The 18,280-nt window shown below is 33.0% G+C and overlaps 1 protein-coding gene across 5 annotated transcripts in view; it reads left to right on the forward strand.

The window, feature by feature from the left end:
- The window catches only part of LOC123709890 (POU domain, class 6, transcription factor 2), a 118,921-nt gene that overhangs the window by 86,835 nt on the left and 13,806 nt on the right, over window positions 1–18,280 (forward strand). For all 5 annotated transcript variants that reach the window (XM_045661483.1, XM_045661482.1, XM_045661485.1 and 2 more), the window contains 3 exons: window positions 768–908; window positions 1,625–2,108; window positions 12,746–12,927. In XM_045661483.1, coding sequence (XP_045517439.1) covers window positions 768–908; window positions 1,625–2,108; window positions 12,746–12,927 — 807 coding nt within the window. The remainder of the gene's footprint in view (window positions 1–767; window positions 909–1,624; window positions 2,109–12,745; window positions 12,928–18,280) is intronic.

Genomic DNA, 18,280 nt, shown 5'->3' on the forward strand with positions numbered 1-18,280 from the left:
AATCGGGGCCAGAAATTAGGTAATTACCGAACCAAATCGATTAAAATCTTCCCCATCAATCGATATAATGAGTTGAATTTTTTCACGCGTTATCATTAAGAATTTTATTGTCTTAATAGAGATAATTATAAATTTTTTTCGGTTCTTAATTGATGCGCTGTATTACAAAATGTGTATGTCATGGTGTATGATATAAATGTTTTTCGTTTTGTTCGTGATTTGTGGTGCTCGAATGATATCGTTTTATTGTCTCGATTATTTTATTGTTAATAATTATAATAGAAAGTATGGGCTTGATTTCAACTACCATGACAGATGGGTACCGTTATGCCATATAGTATCATTACAACAAGTAGTAGTACCTGATTGCACAATTAAGCAATTTTTGCAAAATTCGAATTTGGTTACGGTAGAGTCAAAAACGGTATTTCCATTATATTTCGTTGCTTCGTGTTATAAATTTTATTGTTTGTTGTACAATACAACTAATCGGGTGTGAGGTATTTGTTGAGTTTTATTTGTTAATGCTAACGTAATATTCGATTTCTATATGACTACCGTTATTTGTCGGATATCGGAAATCATCTACATAGACAATATCATGGAATCGCAAAATCTTCATAAATCTGTATATACCTTAATTTCAACTCATGTTGTGTTTCAAGATCTATAAATATTATTAAATAGGGTATTGTACTAATGAATTGGTTTTAGTGACAAAGAAAGTTAATTTCCCGTCTAGCATTTAAAAAGAATATTACTTTCAGGAATGGGATCACCAAACCCAGTGAGCAATAATAATATGCTACCACCAGCGATGCCTTCCCCTATGCCTCAACTCATACTCGCTTCTGGTCAGTTGGTTCAAGGAATCCAGGGGGCACAGCTACTTATACCGACCTCACAAGGTGTGTGCCATAATACTAAAAATATTACTAACTCTTAAATGCCGAAGAGAACATCTGCTCACGAGCTTCCTGGTAGTGTTTATATATCTGTATGCTTTTACCCGTTTCCTCTCTGTGTTATCAAAAACTAATGATCTACCTATATCTATAGGATACTGAAAGTACTGAAAGAAAACAGTTTATAACTGATATTATAAACTTATAATTATTTTACATAATTTTAATTTTTACCGACGTTTCGCGTGCTTTACAGCTTGCGTGGTCACGGTGACTGAAGACAAAAGGTGTTGAATGTCAAAAGTATCACAGCTGTAGGGAAATATGAAAAATTTATTTGTATTTATTTAACCGGAGTTGGTATCGACTAAAAGATGACGGGTAATAATACATAGCTTCAATCCGGTTAAAAAGTGTTCTCTTTCAATGTGTAAAAGCTATGTTAACGAAAGACAATCCTATAGGACTTTTAAATAATAATTTATACACCTTGCAAATTGGGTATATATTTTAAGTTCGATTCCCGATTCTTTGGTCAAAAAGGTTGATCACACGTTTACCTGGAAATGAATAAAATGCAGAAAAGTTTCACAGGCATTAACTCCTACATCAGTAAGAAATTCATATATTGTGGAAGACAGACGTGATACATATTTTTAATCTAGTACTATCGTAATTTATACTCGATAAGGTATTTAATACAATGTATTTTTCAACAGGCATCGCAACCCAAACAATACTAACAATACCGGTGAACCACGTGAACTCCAACGATCAGATGGTAAACTTAGCACTTAACAACGGCCAAGTGGTCTCCACATCCCTCGCCAATCTTCAAGCGATGGCCCAGCCTCACCAACTTCTAAATTCAAACCAGCAGCAGACAAACATACGGCCAAACATGCTGAACCCATCTCTATCAAACGCCTTATTAAACTCCGGCTTGCCAAACTTCCTTTCGAACGGAGCAAGTAATGCGCAGGAGTTGCTTCAAGCGTTACAACAACCGCAAGGAAATCACAACCTTCTGCAGACGGTGCAACAGAACAATATGCCACAGCAGATGCAAGGGAGACGGTCGTCATCGCCCAGGCCAGATAGACATTATAAGGAGAGAGAAAACTTTGAGAGATTCGTAGGTGGATCCAGGGAAAGGAACGAAAGGGATAACACAGGAGCGAATGCAATGAACAGTATTAATAGGTAAGTCTGTTTCCTTTTTTTAATTATGAACGGAAAATTGAGGACTAGTTTGGAATGATAAAGCTGAAGTGTATTCATTCCGATTAAATACTTTTTAGTTAAAATGTTTTAAGAACATATCCAAGAGTCAAATCATGTTAGGAATTGAACTGGGTACCAGCTTCATTTCTGGAAGGCTACGAAAATATAATACAGCTTATACAGCTAGCGTAGCAGTGTTGGCCTAGTGGCTTCAGCTTGCGACACTTATCTTTGGGGTGGTAGCTTAAATCCTAGTCTGTACACCAATGGATTCTCTTTCTATGTGCGCATTAAACATTCGCTCGAACGGTGAAGGAAAACATCACGAGGAAACCGGCTTGCCTCAAACTCAAAAAATGGACAGTGTGTGTCAACTTCAGGAGGCTGATCGTATGCTAGCCGATGAGACTGATTTTATACAGCAAGTCCGACTTTATCAGTTTGATAAAGTATTACGTGTATTATGAAATTTTACGTTGTGAAAGAATTAGGATATCACAAAAATTACACATACGCGCAACTCTGTTTTTCATGCAGCTTAGTAACCAACCTGTTAGAAAGGATGCTCGAAATCATTAATCGAAATATTTTCATGTGCTAATCCGAAACCAATCAAAACTAAATTCTCCAAAATCTATTTATATGAAATGTTTTCCCGTTTCATTTGAATCAAAATTTGAAATTCGAATTTGTTGGAGTATCTTTTGATGGGTTCCGGAGCCGAGTATATACAATCAGTCGTGACTATTTTCGTATTATTTGTTTCTATAATTTCTGATACTTTTAAACTTCTACATGCAAAATTTCTTAAAGATATGCTCTTATCCTTCCTATTTATGGTGAGTAGGTCATTCCAGCTATCCGGCGGTACTTGGTAAATGAAGGTTACACTGTGGTGCTACCGTAATACCAGCTTCTTCTTCTGTTTGGGCAGATTCAGCGAAATGCTTGTCGAATTGTCAATCTCCAATGTATTACTGATCGACTTGATTCTCTCTCTACGAGACATTGCAGCTTTATGCGTCTTCTATCAAGTGTATCAGAATGCTTTCCTCTTTACCGCACGAACCGTATTAACTCCAGATTTCATCGGCATCTCGTATATGACTGGAAGTAAGTATCTTCGGTAAATATTCGCTCGCCGAAGTAGTACATCGTGAGCAAACCGGCTTGCCTTATACCCAAAAAGTCGACAGTGTATGGCACAGGATGTAGATCACCTACTTGGGTATTAGATTAATCATGAAACAGCTACAAAAATCTAAGGCCCAGACCTAATAAGAGCAAGAAAGAAAAAGATTTAGGCTGTAGAAAATCTTGCTACCGAATGAATGCGGAAAAAACCACGCAGAAAATAAACGTAATAAGTCGACAATAAAAAAAAACTTCTAATGTTTTATAGGTAGATAAAGCTGGCGTGGGTGCAATGACAAATGTTAGCTGTAATTATGTGACAATGAGTGTAATTACTCGGCCGACACGAATGTGTGTGTTTAATCAACGGTAGTCGGTGTAGGCATTAAATGGAATTTGAAAGGATCTACGAATTACGTCTTTGTATATTGCAAATGCTAGTTTCTTCATTCATATTCCTAGTGAGGCATTCAGTATTTAGATAGTCTGATGAAACCTGGCACAGTGGCTGCTATGTATCTAAGAACAAACGGTATATGATTGTAAAATTAATTTTACTGAACATTGTTTGGTTTATCACACTACTTTAAAATAAATATGTTTAAGAAAACACATTTTAAACGGATTGCTAACTTAAATAATTTTTAATTTATTTTTAATAATAATACATAGCTTCAATCCGTTTAAAAAGTGTTTTCTTAATGTGTAAATGCTATGTTAACAAAAGACAATACTATACATATGATTGATGCTTCAATTGGTATAAGACGTTGTGTATAAACATCATTATTTTGTGTATCTTAACAATTACATTAAAAAAACATAAAAATTCTTGATATTCCACAGGTTTTGTGGTTCGTAAATAAAAATCAACAGAACAACACTCCCCCAGTAGGGGGGTGATGAAAAAAGTTTCTATGAAAAATCCTTTACAATGCTACGACCACTTGACACGAAAGGAGGGCCTAATTTTTTTGAATTTAATTACAAAAACCAACATGCAACTAAATTATTAGCATATTCATTCACTTACGAAAACATTTTAGATCTTATCAAACAATTGTCAGCAAAAGGTACAACATTATTGAAGCGCAAGGAATTTTATGACTTCCGATAAATAGACATTCACAAATTCCACACAAGTTGTACCTGAAGCATTTTATTATTCGAAACAAATGTATTACTAGAGTATATGGAGGTTCACTTTTCGATACGAGTACAAAATCTACAACTTTATTATATTTTTTATAAAACGGGAAGGAGGCTTACCGGATGTTAAGTGATGCCGCTGCCCATGGACACTAACGTTTCCCGGGTGTTTAAAAACAACTACTTAAAACGTTAAAACAAGTTGTAAAACACCAATTCGTTTTGTGGTCAAAAGAAAATCAAAACTCACTTTTTAAATGCCTGGCCAGGAGATGTTTCTTGAGTCAGCTATGTCTCCTGAAACTATATTAAATTATGTAACCAAAAGTTGGGAATGTATATGTCTAAATAAATAATATGACAAAAATAGAATCTAGTAGAAATGTTTTTTTTAATGTTTTAAAAACTTGATAATATTTAATGACACGTAAACAGCAGACAGCCAAAGTTAGTTAGCTAGCGCCACCGATTTTTCAAATTTATTTGGTACTGTATTAGATTCTGTTATTGTATGAGTCCTGCAATTGTGTGTCGCGTAATAAATTAATTCATTTAAATAATATTCAACAATCAGTGGTCTGTATTTTGACGCCGCGATGGTAATAAGGAAAACATATTTGCTCCACAATTATCTATCATAATGAGGTATTTTATGGTAATTATAGACAGGATGTGCCTCGCTTGATATAATTACATAATTCACACGAATAATTTTCTGCTTATGATCGTGCGGAAAAGGACGGAGTTTTATAATTGTCACTGTCTTGTTTCTTACAATTATTCAAAACTATGTGGTTGTAGCGTTTCATTTGTTTGTTAGACAATTTTGTAAGCGCGTGACATAGATCTTACACTAGTAGAGCGTACTACTAGAGCGGTCACAAATCAAAATCGCTTATTGAGATTTGATTTTATCTAAGTATGTGACGCTTGAATTAAAAACATTAAATATGTATTGGTCCTTTACTAGAAATTTAATGGTTGACTGTAATTAAAAACACAATCCAACAAACACAAATTCACCTCTAACTTTTGCCTTTTTCGTTTTCATGTCATGGCGAGTATTGTGTAGCCAAAAAAATATTGAATTATAGCACATTACTTTGCTCGAGAGCCGTTACTAGCGATTTTATTAAATACTGTGTATTTTACGAGTTGTTTGAATGAAAAGCATTTTGCGATTACTTCATTTCGGTTGCGCGAGACACTGAATCTACCATTTCGTCTCACGCAAACTTCAGGGTTACGTTTGTTTCCCTAGTCACTAAGAGCGGGCGGGCGGAGACGCGCTGGTGAAGTCATGAATTTTGATAGCCTAATACGCGCTCTTAACCGTTTAGAACTACGACTGTAGCCGTACATCAAGCCGAAGGTACCATGATATTACAAAAAATATATTTAACTTATTTAAATGTCTGTATATATCATTTAAATGCTTTAAGATTAAACTTAATGTGTTTTAAAGATACCTATCTCAAAATTGTTGTCACGTACGAATATGACCTAATTGATTTCATAATCTTATTTCAATAATTGTCGCTTTTGTGGAAAAAGAACATTAAAATTAAACAAGTATTTCTTGAAGCCTTTCACCGAGTACGTGTTTTGGAAATTTTTCCAAGTATTACATGTTTAAACAATAATTGCCCAACTATGCGTTATCGTCCTTAACCTTAATTATTCATATAAGTCACCTTTAAATGATAACATCATTTAAAGGTGACTTATATGAATGAATAAATGCGATACAAAACATGGCGGAAACACGTTTATAATTTTCAAAGTAATAATTATTCTCAGTACATGTAATATAATAGTATTTAATGTATTAAATGTTATCAAATGGCACTCCAGTTAATGCAATTAAACACACATAATTATTCTTACTAGAAATACTTGTTTACAATCTAATATAACTAGTTTCTTATCGAGATATGAGTTAATAAGGACAAAATCAATGATGTTAAAATATTACAAAAACCACGATTCAGTTGTCTTTTTAGTATCGTTAAAATTCTTTATGGATGTCGTTTTGTTAATATCGAGTCATTATATTATTTAAAAAGTGTAATACTGAGTAAGATTCATGGTTGTGCAATTGTGTTCGAATATAACATTTGTAATTATTGAATAGCCCATGGATGTAGACGAATCGAAGATAAACCAAATCTACTAAAAATAATGCCGTGCAGTCCAGATTATAATCTGGAGTTCAATATTGCCCATATCTCTTCCCTAACACCTTCTCCTACTTCGAAGGCAAATATCATTAAGAAACGTAACATTTGAGGCCAGATCCTACACTCGGGAGAGTACAATAAACTTTTGACTTCCTATATAAAAAAAATACATAGTGATTTTTCTATTCGTATTTGTGCAGCAAGATATACAGATCGACAAGATATACACACAAGGGGTACCTTCGTAACATAATTGATGGCTTTAAGATTTTATATATACAAAGTTGACCGAAGGAACAACTCAAATTGCGAGAGATATGGAGGACCAAAACTGCATAGTCAAAAAATAGTCAAGTAACTAAAACTTATGAGATAAAAACACAATAATTTAACAATGAAAGAAGTATTAAAAAAATTATGATGCACAAAGAGTATCGTATCCTAGAACGCGACATAAAGTGCAAAACGACTAGATCAATCAAAAAAAGGACCTATATATATATATATATAGGTCCTTTTTTTGATATTTATATATATATATATATATATATATATATATATATATGTTATTAACTACAGGTAATATGTAAAAAATCGTGACGTGATCTTTCTTTGATTGAAATTAAAATCTCACAAATAATTCCACATTCTTCAAGGTTATCGCGAACATATAATTAAGCATAAAACGTCCATGTCTAAACATGTAATGGGCTTAAATAGATTCTTAACATATAATTCTGGTACTCTGCTGTTTCCTTTGATATATATGACGTCATTTCTAAGTATTTATGTACTAAAAATGTACTAGGAATTGTATAAAAGGTACTATTACAAGATATATATGACTTCATAGTGGTCATTAGGAATGTTTTGATAATGTACCATCATCATTAAAGGCTGTACAGCCCCTTGTGAGCCTTAGCCTCCTCAAGTATATTTTACCACTCCATCCCGCCAACGCAGTATACCAGATTCCCTCTTGTTGTTGTAAGTTCAGTAAGGATCTTTGGGTTGTCGTACGCCATTCGGTGCCCATGCCTGCATTTTATGAATTTGACGATTTTTACGTTGTCTTAGATGTTATAAAGTTATTCACTGTATAAGGGAAACTCTATAGTGGCAAACTGGGCCAAATATCATATTGTTTTAAAAATTTTAAATTGTAGCTATACTTAAAAATTACTCAAATGTGATAAAAAAGGCTGCACTGTACGTGACTCGCATGAAATTAGATAAGCGGAATTCGAATATACTCAACTGACTTTCTCTCATATCAGTATTATATGTATATATGTATGTGTATGACGTGATAAGTGTCAGGTAATTATTTATTTATTAACACTTCGTTTCACATAATATAAAAAGTAAACACAATTAAATTAAAAGGAGGGCAACTGGCGGCCTTATCGCTTTTGAGCGATCTCTTCCAGGCAACCACTGTGAGAAGAAAAAAAGTATTAAATTGGATAAGGTAGGCGATAAGTGCAAAAATACATATTACACAAAACTAACAGGAACAAATAACAAACTAAAATAAAGCATACATAAAAAATAAAAAGTGCATATGAATTCCGATAGTTAAGCTTCAGTCTCACGCCAGTTAGTAGTTAGTAAGTTTGGGATACGATGTGGACAGGTAATGTTTGTACAAAAGAAATTTAAAGTCATGTATTATAGTAAAAAATCGTTTCAATATTCGTAACGATTGTACTACACATTGAACTAAATTTATATGAACGCCTGTATACTTCAAAGACATTAACTTAATGCGACCTCATAATTACTAGCTCGAAGCATTAATTCTCGCATCCATAATTAAGTTTAATACCTTATTTCTGTTGGGATACAATCTAGATAAATATTGTATGTCATTTGACGTCTATTAAAAAAACATTAAAATGTTAAGTCATTGTGAAATCAACGAAACAAAAAGGTTCTTTGATAAGTAAGGTTATTTGAATTAAAAAAATGTTGTAGCGTTTGGATAACACTTGGCAATTTGGATATTCAAATGTTTTTCATTAAAGTAAAAGTAATCAGTGGCGCTGCAAAAATGAGGTGTGGGCCTCAAATTTCTGTATCTGTTTCATGATCATTTGTAGATCTAATAGGAAAGTAGGTAGGTAATCATCCTCTGCCACACAGACGGTCAACTTTATGGGTCTCAGGCAAGCCGGTTTCCTCACGATGTTTTCCTTCACCATTCGAGCGTATTCAAAATGCGCACAAAGTAAGTCCATTGGGGCACATCCGGGCTTTGAACCTGCGACTTCAGGGAGAGTCACATGCTGAAGCCACTAAGCCAACACTTTTCATAAAATTTGTGTTTTAAAGTTTCTTTTAAATTTCGTTTGGCTTTCACGTTATATGATTTTAAAAAACATGTTTCGCAGCTCACCTGATGTTAAGTAAAGTGGCTATTATCACGCCTGGCTAGGAGCTAACCATATATATAGCAAAAAACTATATCTATTACTATTTTTCCTATTAATATAATAGCGTGGGTTTAGTGGCTACGTGTGCGATTCCCTGAGCAGGTTTGAAACATTGCTGTGCACCAATAGAGTTTCTATATACGCATTTGCCAATGGCTCCAGCAAATAGACCCAAAATAAGTCGACAGCGTGTCTCAGTACAGCCAGCACCTGCATGCCTATTAGAAAAATCAAATGATTACGGAACAGTTACAGATATAAGGCCCAAAACTTGAAAGATTGAAGCGCCATTGGTTTGTGTGTCTTCTCTAACAAACCGAAATTATTACGGTATATTTTGTTATTTATAGTTAGATTAAATGCACTCAAAATATCGTGAATAAACATTCATTTTCCTTAACATAAACTTAGAATTAGATGGGTCCAGCCATAACTAAACCTGTTACTAAAAAAAGCGTTTACGTAAGAAGTTATATAAAATTATGTTGTCATATTAATGAATTATAACTATAATAATTACAACTGGAATATAATGTTTATTAGGGTAAAACAGGTATGGATAATTATAATGTATTTGAAATCGCCAGAGGCGTAATGTTTCCTGCATGGCAACTGACTTTTTCTAATTGTATGAATTATCCAACTGTATTAGGAATTACTAAACTACTTGTTACCTGTTATAAAATATTACAACTTATATTATGGTCAATTTGAACACAACTATTGTCAATATAACCTTTTTTAAAACCACCAAAAAAAATGTCAAATTAAATTAACAAAATGTGTGCGTGTACTAGTGTTCACACGTAAGTAGTGAAACTCCTTTATGAACTTATTTTTAAACAATGATCTACTATATGCAACTTTACAGAAATTGGTTAAATGTTAAGTTAAGTCAAATTAGATAAAGTTTAACAAAAGGCTTTTATTATCATACACATGAATACAATAATACAATTATTTCATTCATTGTAACAGAATTATTATCATTTTATTATATATTTTTGTTATTAATGGCTTCGAATCTGCATACAACGTGCGTAACCGAAAAATGTGACAGTTTATTTTTTTTCAAACAACGATAAAGAAGGCCTCGGGCTCAAGTAAGATTAATCATAACATTCTAAACAGTTCAATAATCCGTTCATTGTTTTTGCTCTCAAACATCATCACACAAAAAGATATACATGACTGAAAATGAGAACTTTAGAATGCGCAGCGCTTAACAGATCCATGCAACTTCCTCACAAACTAGTAGCCCGCAATATCGCAGCAGACAATGAGTGTGTGTGTGTCTCTTTGTATTGAAAAATTCACATGAATCCGCGAATATACACTGTAAATACATTATTTATTTATTGACGATCTCTTCCAGGCAACCACTATGAGAAGAGAATTTTTTTTATTAAATTAGCTAAGGTAGACAAGAAGTGCAGTAATACATATTACGCATAGTTGTTGTGACAAAACTTAACTAAAAAAAAGGATATATGAAAAATAAAAAATGCACATGAATCACGATAATTTAAGATCAATCACGTCAGTTAGTACGTAGTAAGAAAGATAGGATTATGAACATTATTATATCAGAATAAAGAAAATAATAACAATAGCTGATAAAAAACACAGCTAGGTTTCTGAAACGAAAGGCGAAAGGTCTACATGGAGTTGCTGAAAATGTCCATCGAGTCATTTTTCATCGCTGTTTATCATTATAATTTATTTATTTAGCCAGGCGCTTAAAACACAACAAATCTTTTCCTAAAACGATATCGCAGAACTTATTAAAACTGTAAACTGTAACTCAAGTACCAGACCATACAATTGAGAAAATTATCCAGTTAATAAATTCAGATAAATTTAAATTCTCGTAAACACGTAATTACTGTGAGCGTAAAAATATGGAGATAAGTGGTTGTCAAATTTTACATGAAGTAGTTTATGAGCCTTAAAGGGTATTTTTAATTCAATATTAATGAACCTTTAGACTAAATTTTGAATGGAAAAAGCTTAAATTGATTTATTAGTGGAAAGAAATTTGCTAAGATTTCCGTTAAGAAAATCTCTTCAAAAACGACTCCTGCACAGCTCGATATAAGAGTAATGGTTGATACTAATTGTATCCGGCAAAACCTTCCTTTCATTCACCAAACGGGGCAGTGAGCCACGGAAAATATTTGTATAACAATTTCAATTGTTTGTTATTTACGAGGGTTTACGAACTTCACCGAAATATATCATTTTTTTTAATCAAAATTTTCTAATTTGAATCAACGAGCAGTGTTGGCCAAGTGGCTTCAACGTGCGACTCTTATCCCTGAGGTCGTAGGTTTGATCCCCGACTATGCATCAATGCGTTCTCTTTCGAACGGTGATGGTAATCATCACGAGGAAACCTTAGACCTAATAAGTCGACCGCTTGTCAGGCACAGGAGGCTTATCACCTACTTGCGCATTATAGTAAAAATTCATGAAAGATACATATTATACATAAATCTGAGGCCCAGACTTCAAAAGGTTGTAGCGCCACAGACTTTTTTTTATTTTTGTATCATTCTAATACGAATGCTAATGCATTCCATACCATGAAATATCCGTCTAACATCTATAAAAATCTTCTCCCTATACTCGAGTTGTTCAACATTTTTACCTTTACATTTTAGATTACTTTGCTTAGTATTTCACATCCTGAAACACACTCGCGAGCCCTGTGTCCATGTCCATGGGCGGCGGTTTTACTTAACATCACTTAGGCCTCCCGCCCATAGTATTTTCATAGAGTTGCCTGGGTGACCTTTCAAATGATGTTGGCTTGATTGTGCTCTCGCAACGAAGTGTTAAAAAATACTTTGCGGGCTCAAACCTTAACAACGCGTTTAAATTCAGTAAGGATTCTTACAAATGAAATCGTGTATTGCGACGGATGAGCGTTAATTAGCTAGCAATTATGAGTAATGCGACACACTTAACGAGCTGCGTTTTGTACATGCAGTTGAGAGTGAGTCTATTGTCGTAAATGAGGGAAGTTTGAGTGTTTGTCGTTTTAAAATCACGCAGTGGTGTTTTTACATATAAAACTTAAGTTATTCGAGACATTACAGGAGGACAATTAGGTCTGCGATCTCATATCTGTGTCGGTTAATAGTTTTATAGAATTCCATAGGCAATACGCGACTTTTTGAGTTTAAGTCATGCCGGATTCCTCACGATGTTTCATCATCATTTTTAATGGTAAACAGCCTTGAGCATATTTCGACAACACAATCTATTTTGTGCTAACGTCCAACTTCGAACACCTATTGTTTTGAGGCCCTTGACAAATCCATCTCACCAACCGGGATACTTTTAGTCACTGAGGTGTTGCGTATATGCCATTGCTGCACAGCCCGGGGTCGAACCTACTAGGGATGACAGTCACAGCTATAGGCCAACACTGAGCTTTAGAATGGATTTATGTTCTAATCATTTTTTTATACAAGTTATTCAGATCAGTACTGTAAATGTTTGGCTTTGAAACTAATAGTTTCCTTTCTATGTGTACCTTCACCATATGAGTTTAGTGTCAATTGCGCACATGGAAATAAAAAAGCTGGTGCACAGCCGTGGTTTGAATGTCACGACCTCAGCATTGTGAAGTACGAGGTGTCTGCTCTTGCGCACCTATGACCGCATGTACAATATCTGGAGGAGATAACAATAAAGTATTATTATTTGGCAGGCTGGCGTCATCAAACGGTGAGATTACCATCACAACATCGCACTCCAACGCTGGCCCAGGCAGCAGTACGGGAAGTGTGAGTTCCGGCCCAAACGCATCGCCTCACGCGCCGGTCAAAATGTCACCGGTATCTGTCAAGTCTCCGTCACACGAGGAGAACGATTTACTCGCTGATTCACCAAGTAAGTGATTTGGTATACATTTAACTACGGGCTTGGAAACTGAATTTAAAAAAAACTGTTAGTCTTTATAAAATAAGACGCGTCTCGCTTTAGAAGATAAAACTCCAAATCAGGTTGTCTTATATTTTATCTGTGTTGTAAAGATATATAGAAAAAAATATCTTGTTAAAAAGGTATTTATAAAAAATGATGAGAGTAAATTTTTACGATGCGCGTCAACACCATCACAAAAAACCGACATTTATTTTAGTCAACATTTTAAAATAAAATATGTCCATTTCCTATATACAAATATTTTTTGTTATATTTAAATAAACTTTATTTAACTAGATAATGCGTTATAATAAACTTTTTTCTATTATTATTAGTGTCGTTTTTTCTACAAACGTAGAATTAGAAACGTAACAATAGTGTACACAAATACACACACATGTTTTTTTTATTATTATTTGTGAATCGGACACACGAAGTGTCACGAGACTAGAATTATAGACCACTAGGACTGATATTGAATATTACCTTAGTGTAATAACTAGTAGGTAGTGAAGAAAATTAAGTCAACATAATATTACGTATTAGTCATATTGGATTAGGATAGATTGATATAAATAAATATTTATCATATTAATTGAATTACTGCTTTATATCGATTTAAGCTTCTTAATTATACGCAGATAGTATATACATTAGCCAGTAACACTTTTAAAAATTATATACCTAACACACATATATACAGTATTTAAATATAGCCTAGATAGTAATACTAATAAAAAATTAATGAATAGAAAAACAAATTTAAAAAGCTTTGTCCCTATAACGCTAGCAGCATGTCCTCGCTGTATTGCGATACTTATTCGATGAGCGAAGAAAGCACCAGTTCTGGAGTCACCAGTACTATCTACCAGGCTCCTTAAATCTTTAATTAGAACCTGTGCATTTGAACCCCAAAGATACCAAGATTAGTTAGATAAGTCATTTCGTTACAAACAATTCTTCGTTGCCTTAACAAGCCTTTCTTAATAACTTAAAGGTCTATAAATGAACCTTTAGAAATGTTTAAACCGTTAGTTAACCTAGTTAAGTCTTGCGATCGCTAAAAACTAAGCGGGATATGAAAAGCGAGGTGCAACCCAGTCACTTAATTGTTCCATAATGAATGCATCGATTCACCTATTTCTGCATTAAAGCCGGGTAATTACAGTTGATGTAAGCACGCTACAAATACTTTGATAGCTTTAATTCGATTCCTAATACAGTTTAACTGTATTGTTTTTATTTTAAAAGGTTGAACGATTCCCTCTAATAATTAAAAACACAAGTGTTGATTAGAAAAAGGTTTTTGTTTATAATCAATACATAATGTTAAAACTAACTAACCAGTAATGAGTAGGTTCGATCCCCGGATGTATATCAATACACTTTCAATGTGCGCATTTAACATTCGGTCGAACGGTGAAGAAAAACATCGTGAGGAAATCGGCTTGCGTTAGACCCAAAAACGACGGCGTACGTCAGGCACAGAAGGCTGATAACCTACTGGCCTATTAGATTAACAAATAATCACGAATTAGGTACAGAAATCTGAGACCCAGACCTAAAAATGTTTTAGCGCCATTGATTTATTTCGGCACTTGCGTGCCTTCTGGCAATGTGAGTGTCCTGCATGAGTCTTAAGATGAGATGAACCTGCCCGTTGTCCTTCAACATGTCCGACATGAATACAAATAATACAATTATTTCATTTTACCTTATTACTACTATTATATACTAGACTTTTATTAATTGTAATATAATTATTATCGTTATTATATATTTGTGTTATTAATGTCTACGAATCTCTTCGAATCAACCGTGCTAGGGACAAGAACATGATGGCGCGTAACGGAAAAATGTGATGGTAATTTTTTTCACTTTAATAAGTTTCACTTCAAATATAAAATTACCAACCTTTAATCTAAAATAATACAAATGAATATGAGAAACTAAAAAGCTAATCTCACGGATCCATGAATTGCGATATCATATTTACTAAAGATATTTATTCAACATAAGGACAAAAACGTGTTTTCTTTGTGTGTAAAAGGTATGTTAACAAAAGACTAAGGACGAAAAAGTTACTTGTACATTACCTTGCGAACTACTGAAATTTTTATTTTGGCAAAAAATGTGAGATAAAAAGTCTCTGGACACTATGGCAGAGTGTTATAATTTAAAAAAAAATGGAATTATTGATAAAACCTTTCAACGCAGACCTCTGTTTTGGATTGGGTTTAACTAAGCCTCCACTGCTCCACCTCAATTGATAAAATTTAAAATACTCAAATTTAAAATTTAATTAACAATAACTCCCTCTACATTGAAATCAAAGCCTATGTATTTACTCAAATATTCGAACTAAAAACAAGTGTTTTAATTATTCGGAAATTTGATAAAAACAAAAATTGTTTATTAGACTATTTAAAGTTTCAGTAAACTAAACAAGTCGAAAACCCTTGGCTAATCCAATTTTGTCGACGAGTGTACATTTTAAAACAATAGAAAGTTAGTCTTTTAATCGGTACGATTTTTTAATTCAATTATAAACTATGATGAGACTAGCATAATTCATTCAAGTCAATGACCTCATAACTTTTTAACATTTTCATCGAAACTTTTTTAATACGAAAATAAAAATTTGTTTATTGATTATAATGTATAGATTTGGGATGCATTTCTAGTAAAAATACCTGCGTCAGGGTCCCAGCTCTTCCATAACATTTTTTTTTAACTGTTTATAACACGCACGCATGAGTGAGTGGAATGTGTAACTACGTGATAAGTCTCTCTACAAACGACGATTTATGGCCTTTTTAAATATAATGATTATATTTATCAGTAGGTACGGATTAGGTTGAGACATAACTAAGTATGAATAGTGTCAAACGTTTTTGACATGTGGGAGTCATGCAGCTTTAGGACTCGCCTCTGAAACTTATCATTAGAATTCATTAAGTTATTAGTTAATACTAAACATATTCTAAAAAGGCGGCAACTCACTCGTCTTTTGACATTGTCAGTATTTGCTGGAATCACGCATTAGAAACGCTTTGTCTATATATACGGGAGTTAAAATAACGTGAAAGCTGCGCTCTGAAACTTAGCATAAGAGTTCGGTTAGACAAATTTACACACATGTTCTAAAAAGGCGGCTACGAACTCGGCTTTTGACATTGTCAGTATTGATAGCAAGAGTTACATAAGAAAAACGTATCCTATAGTATATTTAAAATACACACGTTTGAATATTACAAAGTAATTGATCGAATTTTCCTTCAAAGCTCTGTTATATACATTTTACGTTTTTATTGATAATTTTTTATCCCACTGTTACTTAAACTGTTGTTTAACTCTTAATTGAAACCAAATTAAAAGTAATTTTTATTGCCTTTAACAACGTTAGTAATTCAATTGAACTATGCCCATAAGTTCACATCGAACGACGACAAATTATCAAGTCGGGTCGTATAATCGTATCGTTTGGCCTAAAAGCGAAACGAGTACGCCCGGGGCCCCATTTCTATTGATTACTATTTAATTCGTTGTTAGTGGATACAATTACTAAATTACTCAGTTCCTCTCCTGTTTACCAACTCTAATTTATCTATATTAAACCGATAGATTGCTTTTGGGTTAAGCTTATGATGAAATCTATACGTCTATAAGTACTTAGTCTATGTTACAGTTACTTGTCAAGTGTTATTATTTCTTATAGTAATGAAATAATAGTAATATTATATACCACGTCAAAATATGCAAATATGCAGATGATATAGTGAAAGATGATAGTATTTTTGATCAATAAATTTAAATATATGACAAAATGAATTAAAATCTTTGTTTGTATTACGAATGCCAATGGGTAAATCTATCAATACTTAGTCTATGTTCTCGTTACTTGTTATTATTATTTATTATAAATATTCTAAAATATAGTAACAATAGTCATATATACCACGACCAATTAAGAAGTTGCTTTATGTATGAGCTTTTAGATCAATTAATTTGAAAGGAATCTTTGTCTATTTTTATTTTTTACAATAGCTTCACGTAGTTAAGTAAAGTAAAATCTAAATGTAAAAAGAAAACAAATTTAGTAAAATTATTGATTTGATCGGGAATCGAACCTGATACCCCAGGCGTCACAGTCCCTTAACAAAACCGCTTGGCCAAATGTCCGATTTTAAAAAGTTTAGTCATAGATTGTATCGATGAACCAACTAGATAATTGATGAAACTAAATGACAATTAAATACTATATAAAGCGAATAAAGGCTGTTTAGGCATCAAAGACACCGAAGTGAACCGCATTCTCGCAACGAACTAAATTAATTAATTAAATAATTAAAACCCATTACAAATAATTAAGGTTGCCGATAAAATTGAACAGATCGATAAGATGTAGTGTAGGAGTCGGCTGAGAAAACGTTCAAATAAATTTAATAAAATTCACATGTTGGATAAGTGGGAATAACTTTTATTTAAGGATTTTTATATTTTTTGTACTTCTTAAATATAATATTACGGTTTAAAAGAATTGGAACGCGTAGTAGTGTTTTAGTCAGTCAATTACCTTAATACGAAAATCTTGCTTTCTAGCAAATAGATACTGTTCAAAAATTGTCATTGAATTAGTTTATTGTAATTAATATATCGTGTCTTTTTTGAATTTGAGAGATAGGAAAAGTCCCTGGACATAAAGGCGTAGAGTAGAGTTTTATAAAAAAAATAGTCTGACATTAGCTTTGTCCCAGAAATGAGCCAGTAGGTCGAGGGTTTTGCCCATTTGGATAAGTCCATTACGTGGAATTTATTTTACTATATTGGACTTACTAGAAAAAAAATTTAAAAGTCAAAGTCAAATCTTTGTTGCATTCCTTATGTATATATTTTACACCTGACATTACGTAACACGACATAGACACGTTATATTTTTGTTACAATAAGGACCTTAAGCACACCAATGTTGTGAGAGGATATACTTTATTATAGTCAATTTTATTTTTATACATTTCTTATTTTATAAGATTACCCTATTTGTTTAGGTTAAACGACAAAAGAGTATGTACTTAACATAATTAATAAACTTAACTTTTATAAAGAAATTCAAATCTATCAGTCAGATACACTGTAACCTGTGTTAGGATTTCTTATATAATAATTCCTTTAATAATTTGAAAAACCTCTAGTGGCTTGTTACATTCTTTAAATTTTCCGCTAATTAATTATATATATTTATTGAGCAGGTTAATCAACTCATTCATGTAATTTTAGTCTGGACGTAGGTTTCACGAGAAGGTCTAAATGAGTGAGTTTT

This window comes from Pieris brassicae, chromosome 5 (genome assembly GCF_905147105.1).
Source record: "Pieris brassicae chromosome 5, ilPieBrab1.1, whole genome shotgun sequence".
Classification (NCBI taxonomy): Eukaryota; Metazoa; Arthropoda; class Insecta; order Lepidoptera; family Pieridae; genus Pieris; species Pieris brassicae.